The sequence below is a fragment of the Pseudonaja textilis genome, chromosome Z (assembly GCF_049901715.1).
Source record: "Pseudonaja textilis isolate UNSWEBS1 chromosome Z, rPseTex1.2, whole genome shotgun sequence".
NCBI classification, from domain to species: domain Eukaryota; kingdom Metazoa; phylum Chordata; class Lepidosauria; order Squamata; family Elapidae; genus Pseudonaja; species Pseudonaja textilis.
Genome location: NC_142008.1, coordinates 23536038 through 23560246, shown reverse-complemented (window position 1 = coordinate 23560246; position 24209 = coordinate 23536038). Strand labels below are relative to the sequence as shown.

At 34.7% G+C, this 24209-nt stretch overlaps 1 protein-coding gene across 5 annotated transcripts in view; it reads left to right on the top strand.

Moving 5' to 3' along the window:
• RSU1 (Ras suppressor protein 1) overlaps positions 1-24209 on the top strand; it is a 78323-nt gene that overhangs the window by 5555 nt on the left and 48559 nt on the right. For all 5 annotated transcript variants that reach the window (XM_026716123.2, XM_087917105.1, XM_026716124.2 and 2 more), the window contains 5 exons: positions 3109-3159; positions 16573-16693; positions 18026-18144; positions 20554-20636; positions 21141-21255. In XM_026716123.2, the coding sequence (XP_026571908.1) occupies positions 3109-3159; positions 16573-16693; positions 18026-18144; positions 20554-20636; positions 21141-21255 (489 nt within the window). The remainder of the gene's footprint in view (positions 1-3108; positions 3160-16572; positions 16694-18025; positions 18145-20553; positions 20637-21140; positions 21256-24209) is intronic.

Below are 24209 nucleotides of genomic sequence, written 5' to 3'. Positions count from 1 at the left end.
CCTGCAAGTCCCATTTTAACGCAGTTCCTTTTTTAAAGACAACATGTGGCAAATGCATTTCCTGGGTGTTAATCTCATTCCTGTTTGTTGTGGTTTGAGTAACCGCTTATTTTTATCAAACCTTCACATGGCTTTGTAATCTATAAAAGTTTTTTTTCTAGCATTAACAGAGAGGACTGTTCTAAAGGGGAAAAAATGTCTAATGAGTCCTTCCCAGTCGCGCACCCCAAATGTAAACTCTAGGTCTTGCCATAGTGGTTGAGGATAATAGAGAAAATATTCCTCAGTAGAATGTCTAATAGAGATTATCCTTAGCCACTATGGCAACAGACTCATAAATGCAAGTCTAGCATATACAGATCTTTTCTCTTTTTTATTAATTTCTGTGATTGAGTTTTGAAATGGGTAATTCTCATTTTTAACATTTATTTTTGTTTATTTATTTTATTTTGTCAAGCGATTGTTAGATAACAGGTATAAGTATAAACATGGTTATGAATACATGAAATGGATATGAATAAGAAAAAAAAAGAAACAATAGGACAGGGACAGTAGGCACTAGAATAAAATACAAAATAGAAAAATAAAAAATGAACATTCAACACTAATAATGAAAAAAAGAAAAAAAAATCTTGTGTGCCAAAAAAGGGAAAAGAAAAAAGCCAAATGTAAAATATATCAAACATTAAACATAAAGAATCAACCTAAGCTGGATGCTGAAAAATAAACAAATTATAGATTCTTCTCCCTTAGATAATGAGTCTACAAATAGTTATAAGCTTTTCCATCCTTACCTGATAAAAATATTATACTAAATAAGTACATATTCCAGATTATCTAATAAGTAAAATAACCCAACATCTTACAATAATATATGTGCTTGTTATTTTTGGCATAATTTGCATTCTCAAAAGAGATAGCTGAAAAGGTGGTGTATAGTGTCAGGGACAAGTATTTAAAGCGAAATAAAATTTTTGCAAACAAAATGGACAGAAACTCCTAGGAAGGAGACAGAGATTTGGAATGACACTTTCAAGAATCTGTTATTATACAATGAGGTATAGTTTTCCGTGGAGTATGTTGCCTGATCTGGTCTACTTTGAAGGATTGTCAGGAGAATTGCATTCTGAAACCTTGCTCAACTCAGAATCCAGGAGATTAGTACTATTGGAAGAAATATTATTCTTTGCAATGGTGAGATTCAAAAAAATTTACTACTGGTTCTGCGGGTGTGGCTTGGGGGTATGGCAGGGAAATGATACTGTAAAATCTTCATTCCCACCCTATTCCAGGGGAACAATACTATAAAATCTCCATTACCTCCCCACCCCACTAACCTGCTTTCCAGCTCCATTCTCCTGTGCAGGAAAACAAAAGAAGACCCAGCCGATCAACTGGGACTTGAAAGGCAGAGAATAGATGGGGGCGGGGCTAGTCAGAGGTGGTATTTGCCGGTTCTCTGAACTACTCAAAATTTCCTCTACTGGTTCTCCAGAACTGGCCAGAACCTGCTGAATACCACCTCTGATTATTTGATAACACACAAGTACTTACTTTTAAATGTGTGAATGGGCTATATACATAAGTAAAAACTGGGAAAAGCAGACATAGAGACAGTCCAGTAAGGCTTGTGTTTTGTGGATATTACAATGTACTTATTTCATGAAAAGGAAGGAAAACAAATATGCATTATGATGTGCCATTGAACTGGACATTTTTCAGTGATTTTTTTTTCCTTTTCTTATTTAGGAAATTGAAAATACATTTTTTAAAAAAATTAAAACAAGTTGTCACAGACTTCAGCTATACCTTTTTTTGAAAGATGGGAATATGCCATTTCCCCCTCTGTTTTTTCCCCTGACTTACATGGGATTTACAGTGACAGTATAAAGTTCCTTTCTAAATGTTACGCACTGAATTAAAAATGAAGCTAGGATGCCATCTTGTGGATCTGAAAGCACAGTTTATTATAGTGTACCTATTAAAGAAGTTCTGCAGTAGTTCCAATTACATTTTTCTTCCTTATAATTCAGTCTCCCTGTTATTTTGTTTTTAGTCTTTAATTGAGAGTTAGTGGGAAAGATTTTTCCCCAAGGATGCAAATTCCATCTTCAAAAATGTTTTAAGTTGCCAAGACTGCAAAATAGTTCTTCTAATGTATATAATGCAATGGATAATGATAATTTATTCTTTTGTAATCTTGAAAAGCACAGATGTCAAGTGAACATTAAGTGAGGCCTGCTTAAGTATATGACCATATTAAAGCATCCTGTCTTTAATGTTATGTCATATATTTAATTAGTTTTTAAGTTGCTTCATAAACACATAGGTAAATCGCTGTCAGCTGTTTTGTTATTTGTTACCATTATTATTGTTTTCCTCTTCATCTCTGTTCCCCAGAGTCCAACACAAATATGTGTTTCCTCTGAAGGATAGATAATTATTGCTACATTTAAGTTGATTGAGTTTATTCTTTGTGAACTAGTTGAATCTTTGAAATGTAGCCGAACTATTTTTTGTACTTAGTTGATCTTTAATATAGATAGATAGAATTCTTTATTGGCCAAGTGTGATTGGAACACAAGGAATTGTCTTGGTGCAAATGCTCTCAGTATACATAAAAGCAAAGATATATTCGTCAAGAGTCAAGAATCATAAGGTATAACACTTAATGATAATCATAGGATACAATGAGCAATGAAATCATACTAGGAAACAGTCAATATAAATTGTAAGGATATGAAATAAATCATATAAAAACCAATACAAAACATATACAAATATATATCTATACATTTTAATTAAATATGTTTTTTAAAAGATACCCAATTAAATAAAACTTGGATATTACTTGTGCAATGAATCATAATTCAAAACTTTAAAATGATATTTTGCAAAGCAATCTTCTTCTATGAAAAGTGTTATAGACTTATTCTAGTCAAACATACCTCACTAACAAGGTCTTCAGGGAAAGTCTACAATGTTTTGTATGTAAATCTTGCTAGGAAGCTATGTAAGAATAACTTCCAACCTGCTCTTTAGGTTTCTGCTTTGTAATTATAATGTGGGCTGTTTATTCATTCTTCATTTTTTTCTTTTTATTTATAGTCAGTCTGTCTCATATCACACAGCTGGTTCTCAGTCACAACAAGCTCACTTGTAAGTACATTTATATATATATTTCTTTTCTTCCTCAATTAAATGAATTCCTGGCAATTAATTGATTTGAACTCTGTCAAATATTACAGATTTTGTAAGTGATCTCCTGTATTGTTGATTGTTTCCATGCCATTTTATAAAATTTTCTTTCCGTTCAGTGTTCAACATTTTCTTGCCAAGAATAGTAGCACATTTCATTCAAATAATGCTATCAACACTGAAATAGCAAGTTAATATTTAATAGCATATTTCAGAAATCATCTTTCCTTTCCAATCAATGTTTTATACTTTTAGGGTAGAATCTAATTTTTACACTGATGGAACCTTTCTTCTCTCCACTAAATGAGAAGGGAGCTGAAGATTATATTTTCCTACATCTTACTACCTTTCCAAGTTGGTAGATTGGCAGATTAGATCCAGAATGGTCTGATATGTTTCATGTATTTATTTATTTGAATAGCTTGTGATAGTTTCTGAATTGTATGGTTTGTTGAATATATTTTCATATTTATATCACATGGTTATATATGAAGACTTTTGAGGCTATTAGTATTGTTTTATTAGTACTTGAACCTTAAATTTCTAATTTTATGTAGAAAGTATTCTGTGATTAATTGATTATTTTTGTATGTTATTTAAACGTAATATACAGAATTTAGAAATGTATAATAATCACAATATATTACGTTAACACAATAATGTTATTTTTAAAAAACTCAGACTATTGAAGTTGATGTGTGTCAGCCTGACTAGGTAGAGTAGACAAAGAAACCAATTCTTTAGGAAGTTTAAAGTTACCTTTATTGAAATTGGCTATAATAAATCAATATTGGATTGGTTGGATAATCTTAGACCTCCTCCAACTTATCGTTCTCTGAATTAGGGCAGTATATGAGCTCTTCAAATGTTTTCTGTCTGTTGTAGACTTAAAATATATTTTACCTTGTTCTAGTAACTGCTTGCATATATCTCTATCAGTGTCATCTTCCTTTCTATACATATACACAATTAAATAGAGTATAGTTCAGGATAATACAGAAGTCTTTGAGTGTACAGTGATGTACCATTTTATGCTACATCAGAAGGCTTTTCTGCTGCAAGCAGTCATATTGTATTTGTGTATATTATATACGTGGGAGCATCTGTTCATCACTGCTTTCATAGTAAGCAGTACACATAAACACATGGGTTTTAGAGAAAGGTATTTTTTGATCTGACTTAATAAAAGAGTGAGAGTCTAGTGGGATTATGTCATGGTTGATTGTGTGATACTTATTTTTTTACTTTCCAAAACAAGGAGATACTTGAATGAAAGGAATGTCTTCTTCCTTTCCATTAACACATTGTTGATGTGGAAAACATTATCAGAGGTGTATTGGGTAGCAAAGATTATAGCAGGATGTGCAATCTCCCCTGCTCTGAAGAGGAGATCTCTGGAAATAATGGTTTTCACATGATAAAGAGATGTTGAGGCTAAAATAAGCAGGACTTGCCTCAAAGAAACTTTCTATTCATTGCTAAAAAGAAACATTTTGCTACTGCCTTTCAGCAGATTCACCATAGACCATAGGTGTGGGAGGACCACAGATGAAATGCTAAGGTCATATGTTCCTGTGAGTTTCCCATTCCTACGCTATAATTTATTCAATAGTATCAGTGAATTTATTAGATATTCCCTATTTCCATTCTATAAGGATCCTCAAGCTGGTGAACTCACAAAAAGGATTAAATATAAGTCATCCATGTAGATGACAAAAGTAATCTTAGTTCTACATTCCAGGCAAAAATAAATTTCCCAACATATTAAGACTTATGTCATGGTTTTTCTGTCATCTGATGAAATTAGTTGTAATGTTTCAATGTTTACATATATTTCATTCTAAGTCAACTTAGAAACTTTTTCTAGATAGAGTGCAATCCAGATAAATAAATAAAAATAAATAGTGTGTGTTTTAAAACCATTACTAAAAAACTGGATTTCAGTTTTCTTATTTGTCACATTTGGCATTCTTGACCTAATCCCTTAAAAAGATACAATTAATTGTCTGAGCAGATTGTTATCAAAATGACTTGGGAAAACAATGTCAGTGACATTTGATATGCTTCACTAAGGTCATATTAGCATCTCATACTAGTTTTCTGGCTTATAAATGAGCATGCTTGCTTTGTTGTTCCACTGTTTATAGTAAATATGTCTATTTTCTAGGGTGCTAAATTATTCATGAAAGGTAAGCAGATGTCCAGTGTTTTCTACAGTTAATGTTTGCAGCCTGACAAAAACCAACAAGCTTTATTACTACAATAAGTCATAGCTTCTTGCCTTTAGGTTATGCTACCACTTCACTATTGTATTTATTTCTAGCATTTTTTTTACATTTCTATCCATAAACCTGTTAAAATTAGGTATACCTGTGGTCTACAGAAGTATGCATAAGGCAACAGTCTGTGCCTAAAGGTCTTTGGCTAGGGAAGCTTGTCAAATGAATGTGTCCTTCTCCTTCCAATTCTTAGCCACCCCAGAGCTTATCTGAGGAAAGACCGGAGTTATCCTGAAAGCAAAGGGGAATTTGACTTTGAAGAAGTGAGTGAGAATCTTCTTGTGTCGAATAGAAAACTGAACTCCCACCATCTATTCAAACTGCCTTTTTCCTATTGTTTCGTGCAATGAAATTGCCTAAGCTACCCCCAGACAAGGAAGGAAATCTAAAACAGTGCTCAGGCAGACTACATTGGGGGCGGGGGGGGGGACACAAAATAATTTCTGTTTTCCCTCAAAAACTCTTGGTTAAAATGAAAATGTGGGAGAAACATTTTATTAGCAGTTTTAGCATTGGAAATGCTCTGTGTTGGAGCAGTGGGGCTATGAGCATGAGAATGGAGTGCTAGGGTAGGATTTTTTATGGTGCTGCAATTCAGTTCCAGAAAATTGAATTAAAAGACTGAATCATCCCATCTGGAGGAGAGGCAAAAACATCCCTCTCTAAGCATCACCCTCTTAGACAAGAAGCAAAAAGAATTGCAATTGTTGAAAAAAAGTTAAGATTACAGGCCGCTGGAGAAACAGCCACTAATTAGATTACTATAATTATATCTTTTCTTATCTCTTCTCCACTTTCTGCTAGGTTATAGAGGAGGTTTTGTTTTGCATTCCTCATTTTGTTTATTGTGGGAGATTCCAGGCTGCAGACTTCAGAAGCAGTGGTGATTCAGTGTGTTGATGATTTATGGCTGTGTGCTGATGATATCCAGACACGTGCACGGTTCACTATTTCTTGGTTGAATTTCTTCAGACAAACTGCAAAGTAAATCTGAGTAAAGTTTTAAACTTTTCAAGCACAAAGAAAGCTGCTGCAGGCTTCTGGCACTTAGAACAGAGGCTCACAAATCCCTTTCCTCATCTTCTAACAACAGATGACAGGCAGACATGGTGAGGGAGAATCTTGTAGTAGAGTCTGAAGAAGGAAACCTTTGAACGTAGGTAAAGTTGGGACAGATAGAGGAGCAGCTTCACACACATGTCAAAAACTACATGCCAGATAGTAGGCAGAGCATCTCAGCCATATGAATTTTGTTAGGATCATTCTTTGGGGAGGATTGAAAAATGAATCTAACAGATTTTGATTTTCTCAGAAATGATGGATCCACTAATGGCAAGAAGTGATGGGGAGCAGAGAGAAAGCAGAACTTTTCAATTCCCTCTTTGCAGCTGTATTCACATTATTGAAAGAAATATCCTTCTGGGTTCAGTTCCAAGTGGGGAAAAAGACACTGGAAACATGGAAGCTGTTCGGAAGGTTTAATGGTGGACAGCACCACATGGTCTGGAGCTCCAGAGTGAAAAGGAAGGATGATCACATGCTTCAAGGTGAATGAAGAGATCAAGACAGGACTGAGGTGCTGAGAGTGCCTGGATTTTATAACCTTTGTTGGGATTTGAATTGGAGCTTGTATTTTGATTGGTTGTCAGACTCCCATGAGGCCATGCAGGGGCAACTCTGTAGGCTGTTCTGAGTTCCAGGCTTGGTTGAGCCTTGCTGGATGATGATGCACTGAAAGAGCTTTTGAGCAATTGCTTTAGCTTTACCTGGAGATCTTTGTTATGTAAAGTAATCTGGCCCAGGCCTTAATGGCCCATCCATTAACAAAGGTGGGGGTGACCTTCTGCTTCTGGGGTGAGTTTCTGCTTCTAAGTTTCTACTCTTTTTAGAGGAAATATTCTGCCTTTTTAATATTTCCCAGAATATTTCATTTTTCTAGGAGAGGGGTGGGTGCTAACTTCCTACAATCCCTTTTTTTTCTTCAAACTTCCTACAACAGAGAAGGAAAAAAATAGTCCAGCTTACGAAAAACAGGAACACAGAAAATATGCAAGACATTGGTAAGAGATTCTAGATGAGTTCAAACCTCCAGGATTAGATGGATTACTCTCTACATTGCGTGAAGGAGTTTGCAGACGTGATCTCAGAACCATTGAATGAAGTCTTTCAAAGCTTCTGGAGCATGGGGAAACTGCCAGAGGATTGGAAAAGAGGTGATGAAGTTCCAATTTTCAAAAAGAGGAAGAAAGTGGATCTAGGAAACTACAGACTAATCAGCTTGACACCAATGGCCAGAAAAATCCTGGAATAGATAAATAAGCAACGGATTTATGACCTCCTAGAAATGAACAAGATTGATAAAAGCCAGCACGAGTTTGTTAAAAACAGATTATGCCAGACAAACATTATTGCCTTATTGTTGTGGTTAGCTGGCAGCAGGTGTAGATGGCTGAGGAGAGTGAGGTCTCTGGGGCCAGGACCATCAGGGAGTGGACTACTGCCTTCAGAGATTGTGGGGGCTGGCAGCAGTGATGAGGAGGTTCCTGAGGAGCCTGTGCCAAATGCACTTGCACGAAGGATTGCTCGGAGGAAAGAACAATTACATCAGCACAGGCGACTCAGGAGTAAGGCTGCAAGGTAATGGCCCTTCCCTCAAGAGGTTAAAAACCAGGTTTGGAAAAGTGTTCTTTGCAGACAGCAAAGAAGCTCTTAAACTCAACTGGTGGATATCTTAGTTCGTGTTTGGAGAATTTTGTAAATTAGTTCTTTGGGTTTTTGGCAGCCTTGACAAACAACTTGGCAAGGCTCTTGTCAGAGCTTCTTATTAAACCTTAAAAGGTGGGGGCTGCTGCCTTTGTCTGTGTTTGCTCTCTGGGAATCCGGTTGCGTCAGAACACTTATTTGATAAAGAGACTAAATTCAGGAATAAGAAAAATGCTCTGGATATAGTATACTTGGATTTCAGTAAAGTCCAAAGTAGATTGCAGCCTACTTTTCGTGGGATAGAGAATACCACCAGCAGATGGATTCGCAGTTGGCTGACCAACCACACTTATCATGTAGTCTTCAATGGAACTACATTTACATAGAGGGAAGCTTTCAGTGGGGTACCTCAAGATTCTGTCTTGGGATCAATACTTACATGTAGGCAAGAAAATGCATAGGTATATAATAGATCAACAGCAGTACCTGTGAGAGAGATCTAGGTTTCCTAGTGGACAATCACTTAGATATGAGTGGTGCTGCAATTATCAGAGAAGCCAATGCAGTCCTAGGCTGCCTCAACAGAGCGATAATATCAAGATCATGTGAAGTGTTAGTATCACTAGACTATGATTGGAATACTGCTTCCAATTCTGATTACTATGATAAAGATATCCTAGAAAGAGTACAAAGGTGATAAGGGGTCTGCTAAACTGTACAGAGGATGGTTAAAAGAACTATATCTAGCCTACTGAAGAGAAGGACTGGGGTGATAATGATAGCAGTCTTCCAGTACTTGAGGGACTGTACAAAGAAGAGATGACTTATTTTCTAAAGTACTTGATGATAAGACAATAAACAATGGGTTGAAGCTCGTCAAAGAGATCCTACTTGGAACTAAGGAGAAATTTCCTGACAGTAAGAATAATTAATCAGTGACATAGCATGCTTCCCAGGATTGTGAGTTTTTTAAGAAAAAAATGGGCAACCATTTGTCCAAGATTTTATGTCAAGTAGGGGGCTAGGCTAGACTAGACTTCCTAACTCTTTGTTGACAGAGGAACTGAGAAAAGTGATTATATGTATCTGTTATGCAAGAAAGTAAAGACTGCAAAGTTAACATACACAAAAAATGAACAATGTAGCTAAACAGAGTTTGAGATGTTTAGTCGACGATAGTTATTAGGAAGACTGTAACTTACAGTAATACTCTAAACATTGCTCCATGCTATAAATTTAATCCAAAATTACATCATGTTATAAGAATGAAGTAATATAATCTTCCCCAAACTGATAAACTTAAAATGTGGTTCTGAGATTCTCAGAAAGTCAAACTGCAAGCAAAATTAATAATTTTTCTTCTCTCAGCTGCACAAAGTGTTCTGTTGATCTAGAATTATTTTTGTATATATGCATTTTTCTCTGTATTATTTAATATCAGAAACCTTTTGCATTTATTATTTAAAAGCTTTTAACTGAAAAATATCTTCCTTTTTCTGACTATTTCCTATTTTCTATTAAGTAGCTCTTGCTCACTGACACATGTTGAGACCAAGAACTGCTAAGTGACATAGTCATAGTGTGTGATGTTGTATAACAGTACCAACTTCTAATGGCCATTCCAGTTGCTATTGTTGGGCGAATCCTACATGTTGATAGCATGCTGTAATCAGGTGATCATCATTTGCAACTTCCTGCCAGCTTTCTCAATGAATTTCTTATTAGAAACTGGCCGTGAAGGCACAAATGGCAATCATATGACTCAACAGCCATAATTCTGAGTCCCCCTTGTTCAGCGCCATCACAACTGAGAACAGTGGCTACCTATATCTTAGTAACAATGTACTCTTGCTTTGACTCTAATAAGAAATTGATAATTCTTGCATTTTGAATGTATATGTTATACTTAATAACACAGATCTCCCTAATTTACATTTGCTAGTTGTATCTACTGGTAAACATATGTACTGATAAATTAGACACATAGAATACCAATTTGCAAAAAAAGCATCAATAAAAAGAGGATTAAATAAAAAGATCTGTAGGGGGCAAAATAACTCCTTTCTTTGCATTATTTGTCACCGGTAACTGCAGTATAACTTTACAAATAGAATTATATATCTCTTACTTATTTAGAAATAACTTTTAGTTGACTACTTGAGATAGTTTGATATTATTAAAACAATATACTAACCTATAAATTTATTAAGATTAACAGTGAAATGTGGTTAATAAATACATTTTTAGAAGGCAATTCTTTATTTCTTCTAAGTTCTGATTGCAATGTAAAAAACAAAGCATAATTGCATAATTTATCCAGTGGAGGTCACTGCTGAGATATATTTTTACAGTTTGATTTGGTAACTTAGAAAACTTGTGAGTGGGTAACTGCATTTGTTACACAATATTTGTGAGGAATAAGGTGAACCTTTGTATTTTCACAGCCTCTATTTGACATGGGGGGGGGGGGAGTTGTCTCTATACCATCTTCAGATAGCATTAGTTATATAATTAATTTCACAATTTTCTAGTGATTGATTTTGCATCAATATAATTTATCTTTTTATATATGTAAAAAGAATAAGCTGTGGGTGAAAGCAATACAACTGGCATACGTACATGCTATATCCCACACATACTTATTTGGACACCATTTTGAAGAAATATGAAAACGAAAAAATTCAGAAAAACTAGCTTTGGCTCTATTTTCTGTTTTTAAATCACATATTTTCTACTGCTTATAGATATGTTTAGTATTTATTTTGGTGTGTGTTTTCTTCCCTAGGTGGTGTTCTGATTATATGCTTTTCATATACTTCGTTCACAGTTTTTCCCCCCCTTAGCTCTGTGAATCATGTTCTGTCCAAAAAAAAGGCGATTTGTAAACATTCTTCATTAAACAAATAAAGGTGGCCTCTTAATTGTGAAATATCTGTTTGGAACCAACCCAAAATTTAAGCAATAATCCTTTTTCAAAAATACTAATTTTTGCCATTTTTATGTGGTACACCTTTATATATTTCAGTATAATATCCACAAAAGTGGATAACTATGGACTAAATAATTATTTTCTGGTTTGTTGGATCTGATAATTGGCATTTAGTTTAATGGAAATTTTATAACTCACTCATATGCAGAATATTCCACATTCAGTTCTTGGCATTTCTAGTTTACCAGGTGATAGGAAAGTACCTGGCCAAAAACTGAAATTTGGGTAACATCTGTCTCTTATTAACTAAGATAGATAAACTTGAAATAAATTAGCCCCCTCTTTTTACTTTCAGTCCAAGAGAATCAGGATGTTAATTTTAAAATACTCGATGTACCACTCTTTAGTGATGATATGAAAGAACGTGTGTAACAAGTATTAGAATTTTAGAGGAAGTACTGGTGAAAAATGCAATGTGTAAAATATATTGTCATAAATCTGAAAGATAAAAGGTATAATCCCAAAGATGTCCTATAATAATAATTTACTTTTTAAGCTCTGTGACTTATAACACACACTATTATATTATATTGTACTGTATCATATCATATATTAATGTAGCCGCTCTTATAAAAACACAACCCAAGGCATTGTTCAAGCATCAAGATTCCTCTAAAAATTTTCACTGATTTGATCCTGTCAGTTTCTGGATTCTTTGATCCAAAAACAAAGTGCAGTGACATTGTAAACCTCTAAGAAAATATTAACTGCAAGTAGTAGTTTAAAGTATTCCATAAATAAAGGAGTAAATCTATATGGTTATTTAGAGTCAACAACTACTGGTTATTGGTTGGTGGCACATAATCCTGGAAGATACAGAAATATTTTATATTGACTTTATAGTTAATACTGAAGCTTAAGTTCAAACTTTATACTTAGTACAATTTTTTGGAACCATAGTTTTTATTTGGAGAAAAATGGCTTAAAATTTTGACATAAACTAAAGTAGCTTAAAATGGAAGTTTGAAGTTAGATTAACAAAGTGAACTGATTTAGTGAGGACAGTAAAATAATCCTTTATCTTGTCAAAAATACCAGTATCTGCAGAAACCAAGAAAAGTGCAGCAGTTTTTTTGTTTATTTTGTTCTTGGACTGCAGCAAAAAAATTCCAGAGTCTTTTCCTTTTTCTCTTTGTATTCCTGGCACAGATTTCAGACAATATATATGGGTCATTGTATTTTATTTATTTAAAAGATTTCTAAATTATATTTTATTTCCCAGGATGATATATAAGGAGACTTGGATTAATGCTTTTCTCCTTTGTCATGATTCATAGAATAGCAAAAATATCCCCTTTGAAAATGCTACTAGATATGCAAGCAAAACTGCTAGTAGCACGAAATGGAACATAGTAGAGCAGGGGTGTCAAACTCGATTTCATTGAGGGCCGCATCAGGGTTATGCTTGATCTTGGGGGGTGGGGTGGGCGTGGCCAGGGTGGGTGTGGCCACCTCGACTCGTGTTGAGGGGCACTTGTGGTGACCTGAATGCTCTGCCAGCGGCCTCCCAAGCTCCGTTTTCAGCTGCGACCACTTCCTGCAACCCACTGCCAGCAAAAATGGAGTGCTGGAGAGCCACCACATTTTTGCTGGCAGAGGCACCATAGGCCAGTCCATCGTTGTAAAGGCAGCCCTGTGGGCCAGCCTTATGGGCACTATGTAGGTCGAATTCATCCTGTGGCCCTTGAGTTTGACACCCCTGTAGGAGAGGGTTTTAAAATGTCCACGCATCATTGCCTCAGTTAAATTTGTTGTGCCCATACTGATTATTAATGTACAAGGAATTTCAAGTTTAGAATTTTATTTAATTTCCCCTTGGATGTAATTTTGGCTAGATTGTTTGTGTTGTGCCTATTAATGTGTAATATATTTATGTTAGACAATTTCTTTAAAAAATTGGATCTCAATGGTTTATAAATTTCCTGTCCATATCTATCTTCTGTCTGTCTGTCTTACTATATTCTCTCCTAATCAATAAAGACTCTGAATAGAATACAACAGAATTATACAAAGAAAAAATAGTACAGTGCAGACTTATATACAAAACTATTAAACAAAAAGGAGGGGGAAAGTTCACAAAGATGCCCTAATACTCAAATTACCCTAACACTCACTGAAACAGCACTTTTTAGTATTTCATTTATGAAACGCCAATAGGGTTGGGTCCTCTATACCTCCGAGAGAGATATTCCATGTGGGTAAGACTACTGAGAAACCATTTCAACTTATCCATGCCTCATGTATTTCTCAAAAAGGAAAGACCCACAACAACTCTGTGTAGTACAGCCAAGTGAAGACATGAGCTATTGTTGCTAGGTGATTTTGATCCATGTAAGGAGATCAGCCAATGATGGGCAAAATTTACCCTGACCATACTTTACCTGCTCTTCATGGAAAAGTTGAAAAGAACTTCCAAGTCATGAATCAAATCCTTTCTGGGGAGCATGTCCCTCTCCAGAGTTACTTTAAGGACCAATGTTACTAGCTTGCCCTCCTGACCTGTCTATTAAACATAAACAGTTTTCACAAGCAGAGATTTCCCCCGCCCACAGAATTAAAATGTATGTCTATTGATTGAGATGAATGTGAAAAGATTTATGGGGGAGGGGTCAGTATAAAATTTACTGACACAGATATAATGATGGTAACCATATAATGGTTTTTAAAAGATAAATTCAAGGTAGATATTCAGATATTTCCCTCAAAAGTAAGGTTTCCTTCCAATTGAGTTAAACTTCTCATTACTACATAGTACAACTTGTTCTCTCCAGGATGGTTTTTTCTTAGTCTACAGTTTGATATTATGTGGAAGTTTTCCATCAAGGTACCACTCAGGTCCAGCTCTGCCTGGCCTTTACTTCAAGACAAAATCACTCAGATTTTATTATCTGTTGCTACTTTAAAAATGTATAATGCACTATATAATAATACAGGGGAAAGCTTTATCATATGTGATCACCTACCAATCCATAAATATTATTTGCTTGCTTAGATTTTGCTTTCATAAATAAAAGAGAAAATTAAGCCAATAGAGAGTTTAAATCTTTATCTGAACTGTAGTATTCATATCATGCATCAGGGCTTTTTTATATTTCTAGATAATAGCTAGACATTGATTTGTTGCTAATCTGATGTAACCTTTTTTGTGAGTATTGATCATAACAGTAGCCTCCTTGGAATTGCCTCAAAAGTGGCCTGGCTTGATCAGTTTATTATTTATTTCAAGATAATATCCAAAGTTTAAATGAAGATTAAGTTTAATTGAATTTTAAATTTAAATTTAGATCAAATGCATATAATTTTGAACAGCCATTATTAATATTATAATTGTATTACTTACAGGAGAAATAAAGTCACTCCTCAAGATTAAATTCTGAAAAACCAAATGTTAAAGGAAAAAGCATAGGGTCCAGTTCTTAGAATACCAGCTGAGATAGAAGTAATTCTGGTAGTTTGATGGAGCTGGATCACTTAAGGATAAACCAAAGACAATTGGTCTTTCAAAAGATGATAGAATAGAATTATTTCCTTTACATTCACATACCCTTATGAAATAACAGCTACCAAGTAAAGAAGGTGCTTCTTCATAAACATAGTTCATTCATCATGAAGCTATAGTCTGCCAAGACATTAAGAGATTTGGGAGGTATGTTAGTCACAACAGAGGTGCGTTGCTGGAGACTGCAGGAATGCATGACCTCAGACTCCCTCTTGTGGTGGTCTGGCACTTGAAATGAGACGCAGGGAAACGTCTGAGCAAATGCCAGCTCTGAGCGAACTCAGGCAGCAGTATTTATTGAAGATTCAGAAAACAAATGACCTTGACAAGATAATAACATACAGGCACAGAAAGTCCCCCTGACGAAAGTCCTTGCTGTGTACCTATAATTATCACCTATTTCCCTGTGTACCTATAATTATCACCTATTTCCCTGTGTACCTATAATTATCACCTATTTCCCTGTGTACCTATAATTATCACCTATTTCCCTGTTCCTTCTAAGCCCGTACGCAGATAACAGGATGAGACATTCCTGCGTAAAAGTACTCCTACTCCCACCAGGAATGCCTGCATATCCTTATCTCTATGCGAAATGGCTGTACAAAGGATTTACAGAAAATGATTAATAAAATATGTTACCACACCTCTTATAGATGCTACCAATTTGTAGTTTGAAGTATTGCAGAAGTAAATGTCCAAGTTGATTAAGCTTATGTTGGAAATTAATGGGATTAGATGTAAAGTTGCCCCTGCCTCTGCCATTTTTGAAGTGTAAATTCTGGTGTACTCATCAAAGGTTAAAGCCTTTACTAAAATGAATTATACACAACTCTCTTAGCTGTCACAAAGTATGAGCTAAATAAGACCTAAAACCATCAATATTTTTACTAACTAATATTAGCTTCATATTTGATATCTGTATTAGTTAAACTCTAGATAAATCAAGAAGTCTTAGTGATTGAGATTCGCATCCTCATCACAACATGACTAGATCACTATTTCATGCTCTTGAGTGCCTCCTGTAGAATCTCTCCAATCCTTGTTTGCCTGTAGATAGGGGATGTTGAGGGCCCCTCCACACAAGAATTCAGGAGGTTGGGCCTGAAATATAATCCTCATGTGTTAAAATATCTTGTCCCCTGCCCTGTCTCCTTTCAATCTTCTGCAAATCAGTGAAAACTGTTTTGTAGAAAAAGCCATTCAGAATTTAGTAGAGTTGCTGATTCTGAGAGCAAATCTTTTTTTCTTTTCAGGAGTGTTGAAAATCATGATCATGTGACTGTAGCATTTGTAACAGTATTATAATGACCACAACTTTATAAATACAATTGGTCTGAAAATGCTTTAAATTTCAAATCCAGGAATAAATCCCAGATTTTATACACATTCTTTAAGTTATTGTATTTAAGATATCTTGATTTTAAATTGTTATACTATGATTCACAAGTTCAGGTAGTTGAAGATTACAAAAACAGGAAAGTTTTAGTAGTAAAATAGACATGAACTGTCATAAGTCATGTTTGAGCCAACAAACATACTGAAAATAGAATGGATACAACTAATGATGGCTTAAAATTGCTTTATAACTGGGAGCAAACCAAATATTACACTATGCTGAAAGAAGTTGCTGCCAGAACATATGCTGTGATTAGTGTAAGTTGCATCCATCTATTGGATGCAAAATCACTTGAGGACCAACAGATTAAGCCAAGTATCAAAAGCTATTAACAATCCAAAGACAAGATATTATTCCCCTGAAAATGACAACATATCTAGCATTCACTGATTTTGCTGTTGCCAGTGTGTTTGTACTGTATTATTTAAACAAATTTTCCATTAGTTGAACTGTGTGGTTTTTGTGTCCTATCTTGCTTTTGATGGTGTTTTCTTTCTCTTTGCAGCTGTGCCTGCAAATATTGCAGATTTGAGGAATTTAGAAGTACTCAATTTTTTCAACAATCAGATTGAGGACCTGCCAACTCAGATCAGCAGCCTTCAAAAGCTGAAACACTTAAATCTTGGGTAAATAGCAGTTGTGGTCATTTGTTTTAACTTTTCTTAATTGCCTTTCCCAATCTAATGCTGTCTGGGAATTCTGAGAAGTATAATCTCAACAATCTAGAACACAGATATCAAACTTGTGGCATTACATTGCTGTCACATGACATTTCGTGACATTTTTCCCATTTGCGGAGCTGGGTTGGTGTAGCTTGCATGTGACACATCTTGTCAGTGGGCTGCCAGTTTGACATCCCTGATCTAAAAGGTACCAGACTGAAAGAAGCTTCTTTATAAGATATAGTCGAATAAAATTATTCATTAGTTAGTTGTTTTGAAAAATATTTACCAAATATTATTCATGTTCTAGCAATTTTATCCTGAAATAAATACAGAAACAAAAAGATTGTTTCTTTCAAATAGCAAAGTGTTCAACCTTTTGTATCAATCTGAAAAACAAAATTGTGTCTTAATACTGTAGATACCTTACAGCAGGAGTGTCAAACTGGTGGCTCACAGGCCGGCTGCATCACAGTTAGGCCACGCCCACCACAGCTCTACAAATGGGAAAAACATCACATGACACAACGAATTTGACACTTGTGCCTTATAGTTTCTCAGAATGGAAATAAGATAGAAATTACACATATTCAACTCTGAGTAAGCATGAGAAAGAGATTCACTTTGTTTGTGTTAGATATAGATTGAAGTAGAGAGTGGCTTTAACAGATGTAAGGATACTATCATATTACAATACCCTGCTAAATTAAAGCACATTTCCTTAACCACTTCGATTAAAGAGCTGACATCCATCTTGAAAGTCTTATCAAAGCCACTTACAATTTTGATTTTTTAAAGAATGCCCATTTATTAATCTGTCTATATAATTATTCCTGCCTTTTGGTATGTTTGTATTTGATCAGGGTTTTTTTATTATAGTATTGTTAGCTTCTTGTTTGGGCTTGTGCAAGGTATTATTGAAACTCAAGTGGTGAGGGTGGCCTCACAACCAGGAGGCTGTGAATTTGACCCTAGCTAGAGGCAGATATCTCTGGGCACACTATCTCCTGAAAAAAAAAACCTCAGCATTGGCAAGAGGAAGGACATCCAGCCAGTAAACACTCAGCTTCATTGAGTTGCCCAGACTTTTCATAAGAGGATGGTTATTGAAAAGACAGTCCATATAGATTTTAAAGTATAATAAAACTGATACAGGATAGATAGATAGATAGATAGATAGATAGATAGATAGATAGATAGATAGATAGATAGATAGATAGATAGATATAATGTAAAATGTCACTATTTCTTATGTATCAAAAATAATACCAAATTACAACCTGTATTCATTTTTAGGATGAATAGGCTCAACACTTTGCCCCGAGGATTTGGCTCTTTACCAGCTCTGGAAGTTCTTGATTTGACTTACAATAATTTAAATGAAAAGTCCCTGCCTGGAAACTTCTTCTATCTAAGTAAGAAATAGGTTGTTGTTGTTTTTTAAATAAAACTTTAAATCATCTTGAAAAGTTGGTTTGCTTTCTCCAACTGATTTATTTCAGAAAGACTGTTCTAAAAAGAATGTTTGAGATATATGTCCCCTCCTACGAGTCCTCTTGAATATTTCTACATAGCTTGGTGATTTGTATTCTTTGATCTATAGTCACCTGATATTTGTGAAATAAATGGACAAACAGGTGTGTGTGATAAGCTGCGCTTCACTCATATTTCCTTTGTAAAATGAAATTTGGGAAATGCAGTTCTCTGTTGGGACCATTACAAGAGCTGCTGTTTGTGTCATGGAATGCTAGCTAGCAACCAAGTTCTGATTTACTTTCTTTTAATAACTCTTAGTTATATGTATTATAAATATCATGCTCTCAATTAGGATTTGGTATCTTCTGGCAAATGCATTTACTTCAGTGATGTTTTCTTCTGTTTTCTAGATAGGTGCATATAGAGATAGACATAGACAGATATAGTACAAGCACGTTAAGCTTTATTTTTGAAAGTGCCATTTGCTAAGCATATCATTTCTGATATGGTGCTCAGTGAAATCACAGGATCTCAAATACAGAAATTTTCCCACACAGACATTGTTTTTTCTTTGAAAAACAATGGTGAAACACTATAATTTCAATTTATACTGAGTTTAGGATGGAAGATTAGAGCCCATTGCTATGTCTAATCACAATCTCAAGCTAGCCTCCCCTAATCAGAAATTAAGAAACATATAAAAATTGAAACAAAACTTGGTTGTAACAAAGGAACAGATAAGGAAGCCATCTTTTTTCCCCTTTTCCATTATCATTATGTGGAGATTGTGACAGAATATGAAACTTTATTTATATTCAAAAACTCAATTTAATTAAAAATAAATATTCTTGCAAAACCTATATTCAATATATGGGAATATTTTGTGTAGATCTGATTATTTAAAAAAAAATACACAGGTTGGGACAGAAATGGAATAGAACAATTTGAAGCTTGAAAATGAGAAACTAAAATAAATTTGCTTTTCCCTAAGTATGAGTGGGATAATCTGCTCAGTTTTGAATATAATTACTGTTTTGGAAATGTGCTTAGACATTTTAAATGTCTAATGTTTCATTAATGTTCTATAAACTGTTTTCTTAAGGCTCTATCGCTAGAATGATTGAAATATTTCTTGAACTATTCAGTTTGTTTAAGAACTAATGGACAGAATGAAAAAAAAAAATACAATTAACCTAAATTATTTAAATCTTTGTTCTTTTAAAATGATTCTACTTTCTATTTCATTGTGGAAATAAAGAGATTTTTATGATACATAAACAGTTTTTTATTTCTGTGATGTTCTAGTGCACCAGTTTCTCAATATTTCATACTTTAAATTCACCAAATGTTTTATCAAAGAATCTGATCAGGAAAAAAAGACTGTTTTTCCCCCCAAAAAAGAAGATACAATATAGTGATTGTGTTACAATATTATCAATAAACATAATTAAGTACATAAAACATTGCAACAATATTGCTAACAATACTGCAAATATTCTGATATAATAAAAATGGTTGTAAATGCATGTTGATTAGCTAAATATTGTAAAATAATAATTGTTGGCTAATTAGATGGGAAGCAATGCTTGCCACTATGGGGACTATATTTCCACAAGCCTCAATTAGGAAATACATCCAATTAATGAGTGTGTGCTAATGAGCTGAAGCAGTATTTACCAGTATATGCATAATCTTCCCTTAAGCTGAACCCTCAAATTACACCCAAATAATTTTTGGGAGCTAACTAGCTCATAACGTTGTTTTATTGTATTTTGACTCAAGAAGCTCTCTGTCAGAATGCTCTTGGAGGCTTCATATTGCCTTCATTCTTTGCTGTTTTCTCTCTCTTGAGGGCTCCTTCCTCATCTGGGGAGAGGAATTGTGTCTCACTGATTTCTTCTGCACATTTGAGAAATAATATCCTAGTCTATTTAAAAAAAAAGATGTTATAGCTTCTTGTTTCACAAACCTAACAGATGTATACAAAGTAGTCCTTTTAGGGAGATTATGGATGCTAATTTGAATAATGGTTAATAATAAACTTGGATAATTTCTGGCTTGACAAATTAATATTGCGGTGGTGTGCTACAACCTGCCAGAGAGCAATGTAGTAGAATTTGTTAATTATGTCGGCCCTTTTGGATATAGATGTTTTCCTGAGGAGAGCAATAGTACATAAGCCAGTAAATCTAAGTTTGACCTGCTTGTTATTATTGTGAGCCTTGGGTTTGTCAAAGGCTTTTCACCGAGTCAGGGTTATTAATCAAACCTGACACATTTTCATTGATCAGGTCTCAAATGGTCGGGTTGTATGCCACCCTGTTTATATATTGCTGTTTAATTTGCAGCCACCCTGCGTGCACTCTATCTAAGTGACAACGATTTTGAAACCCTGCCATCAGATATTGGGAAGCTCACAAAGTTGCAGATAGTAAGTAATTTATCTAAATTCTTGGGGGGGGGGGAATCAATTTATTTTTGCAGTCCTAGTTTGAGTAGAATCAAATCAATTTGCAAGAAGTCATGGGAGTTTGTAGGAGTTATCAGCTCCTGTATTGTCTATTTTTAATCAGCAAGTACTTATGCATATATCGGAAGAATGGGTGGAGTGAAATAGCAAAAAGGAAAAGAGGTAGTTGTGTTTCTGGCAAGTCTTGATCTACTTCTTTTCAGCTGAGAATTGACCTGACAACTTCATCATGTCATACACTTAATCTCCTTACTAAATTGACCTATTATATATATATATATATAATTGTAATTTGAGCAGTCCGGATTTATGCTACATGATAAACCACGTATTCAGTTCAAGCACAATTAAGTCTTAATTAAGCTTAGCATGTTGTACATATGCAGTATGTCCTGTTTGAGTGTATTTTGTATAGGCAGTTGTTTGTCTCTGATTAACTCTTTAACTCTTTTACTTTGTGTAAAGCTTAGCTTTAGGGATAATGACTTGATATCGCTCCCAAAAGAAATTGGGGAACTCACACAACTTAAAGAACTTCATATCCAAGGAAACCGTCTTACAGTATTGCCTCCAGAACTAGGTAAGTTTGGTACTCTGTTGAAGTCTAAATAGCCAGAGTTCTGGAAAATATATAATTTTAGATGTTTTTATATTTCAAACCAATTATTGCTGCTTCTCGTTCTTTCCTCTGGTTTTATTAAATTCAGAGTGGGTATTCAAAATTTAATAAAAATCATTGCAAGTTGGGCAACATAGAAGTTTGAGGGAGGGAGTGTTGGGAAGCCAAAGGATATAAAGTTAGTCATCACATGACCAGACCCAATTTTACTATCAAAAGTCCAGCTTTCCCAATTGAGGTTTTTTTGCTAGATATTAACAAAGAAAGGTCACAAATCACAATTGTGACTGTAGAACATCGCAGCTGGTTATAATATGAGCTGGTTGCCAAGCGCCCAATTTAAAACATATGACTGTGGAATGAGCATTAATTGTAAGATGGTAAGTGCAGACTGTACACTTTTTCCAAGACCATCATAATTTTGAACCATTGTTAAATAATCATAAATTAAGGATTATCTATATTAGAGTTACAGTTGTCAATTGGCATAGAAAATGATTGGGAAGAATGATTTGTACCTTGCATTTATGGTGTTCCTCTCCATTTTTCTTCAAGCACATGGGTCATTTTTCAGGTTTCTGTTTGAACCTCAAAAAAGATACTGCTGATTTAAGAGTTATATCAATGACACTCTGTTTAATGATACAGTTCACTGGAGCAACAGCATCTTTTTTCAGGCTGAACAGGAACTGAAAAAAAGATATATGTGATTTAATAAATATCAAAGAGATACTGTCCTCCCAGTCATTTTCTATATATGTAAAGTAGATGATATTGCACCTTGGAATATTAGAATATGCTTTTTCCCTTTTTTCAATCAATTAATATCTCACAGTCATTTAAAATTGGCTAAAACTGGATTTGTACTTACAATAAGTTTGGTTATACCACGAATCAAGGCAAATCTTAATCAGTTATTTTTGTTTTGCATTCTTGTACCTTGTACCCATCAAGTATTATTGATGTAGGCAGGCCTTAAGATTTAAACTATGGTGTCAATATGATGTAATGAACTACTGAATAATGGGTGAATTAGAAGAGTATTCTAAGTGAAGGCTCCCTCCCAATGGAACATTAGCCTACAGAAATAAGATTGCCCCCCCCCCACACTTGGACACTCTTTCAAAAGGCTTTGAAGACATGGGTTTGCCAGTGAGTCTCTGGGCATCAGGATAATAAGATTAATTGTTTTTACCAGGGATATGTGGATTTTGTATTTGGAATTTTTATTTCTGTAAGCTGCCTGGAGTCACCATGGGTATGTTGGACAGCTATATAAGATTTGTTAAATAAATAAAAATGAATTGCTGAACTATCCATCCGTTTTAATTAACTTTTCCAGAGCTGAAATTGAAGTTCAGCACACTTAGTAGACCTTAGGCTACCTTGGACATAGTTTTTTGAAACATAGTTTTGAAAATCATGATAAATAAAGCTTTTCAGAGCTTCAGAGGAGTACTTCAGCTTGATAAAATCTTGGTCAAAATGCCCTTGGTAGCACTGCTTCAACTAATAAGGTAACAGTCTCACAGTTTTGATCAACACGCTAAAAGGGGTTTCTATGCATGCCCGGCAAAGCAGCCAATGAATTGAATTGGCCCACTTCAGTGCTTATATTTGATGCATCAGAAGAGCAATGTGATTTTCTGAGCCCAAGTAAATTAGACTGCTGTCATCGTTTGATCTGACTCAGTGCCTTTGGGTGGAGCTGCTTCATATAACCTTGTAAAATGAGCCCTCATATGTAAATATAGAAGTTGGTATTGAAATATCCAGGATTTTAAAGTTATCTTCTGAAGTTGAAGACAGCTAGTGATTTATTGCAACTAAAATATTGCAACCAGTTACACGAAATGCCATGAAGCACTAAATTTATGAAACATGCATGTATGTGTGTGTATATGTTTCTTTGTGTAAAGCATACATATATATATACACGCAAGTATATACGCACATCTACACACTAATTATTTAAGAATTGGAGTTTTGTTTTAGAAGCATGTGAAGAGGGAGGTAGAACTGAAACAATCGGATACAGTTGGCAAAATCAGTAGAACATGTCTTAAAGTGCATTGCTTTGGCTTGCTTGGGTGCAATAGTATTTAAAAAATTCAGCAAAATGCATCGTAGCCTTAAGTAAGGAACTCATTAATGGTAGAAAATGGTGCAAAGTCATCAGAAAAAGCACAGCCATCGATGAAATAATGAAAGGAAATTACACTGCTGTAACAAATTTTGTGGATGTGCAAAAATAATCATGTTATCTAAAAACTGATGAGTGTAGGTTTTATTATTGCACGCCTTGTTTTATATATAGAAACAAGTGATTTAACAAAATGTCAAGAGGAGGAAAAGGAAGAATAAAACAAAGAAAATATGGTATTTTGGGTAACAAAGGTGGAGAGAGGAAGCTGCTTTTTGTTCAGCTTTTGCATTATAGAAAATTATGCTGCATTTATCACGTGGCTGTGATATATTGGGATTTCCAGAGTTTGGAAAGTAAATCATGGATAACTTAAACAATGCCTGTCATTTGGTACTTAGTGGTAGTTTTTACTTACCATAAAATTAGCCCTGGTGTCCATCATCAAACATGAAAGAAAGGACTAAACTCCTGTAACAGCATCTTGTTTGCCTTGTAGTGCAGCAACCTGAGAAAAGTGCAGGGATTCATTTCATCCTCCTATTAAGAAGTCAGAACCATCCGTAAGGTTTGCTTTGAGAGGAATGCTAGTCATGACACTCTTTACATGTCAGTTTACTAATTTTATGAATTGAGAAATGCTTGACAAAAGAGAAAACTATATTCACAAGGAAGAAGGGGTGTACCAGAATAATTTCTAACCTAGAATTTAAGCAGATTTGTTAATATCAGTTGAGATCAGCATTTGTTAGAAATACTTTGAATGTGGGGT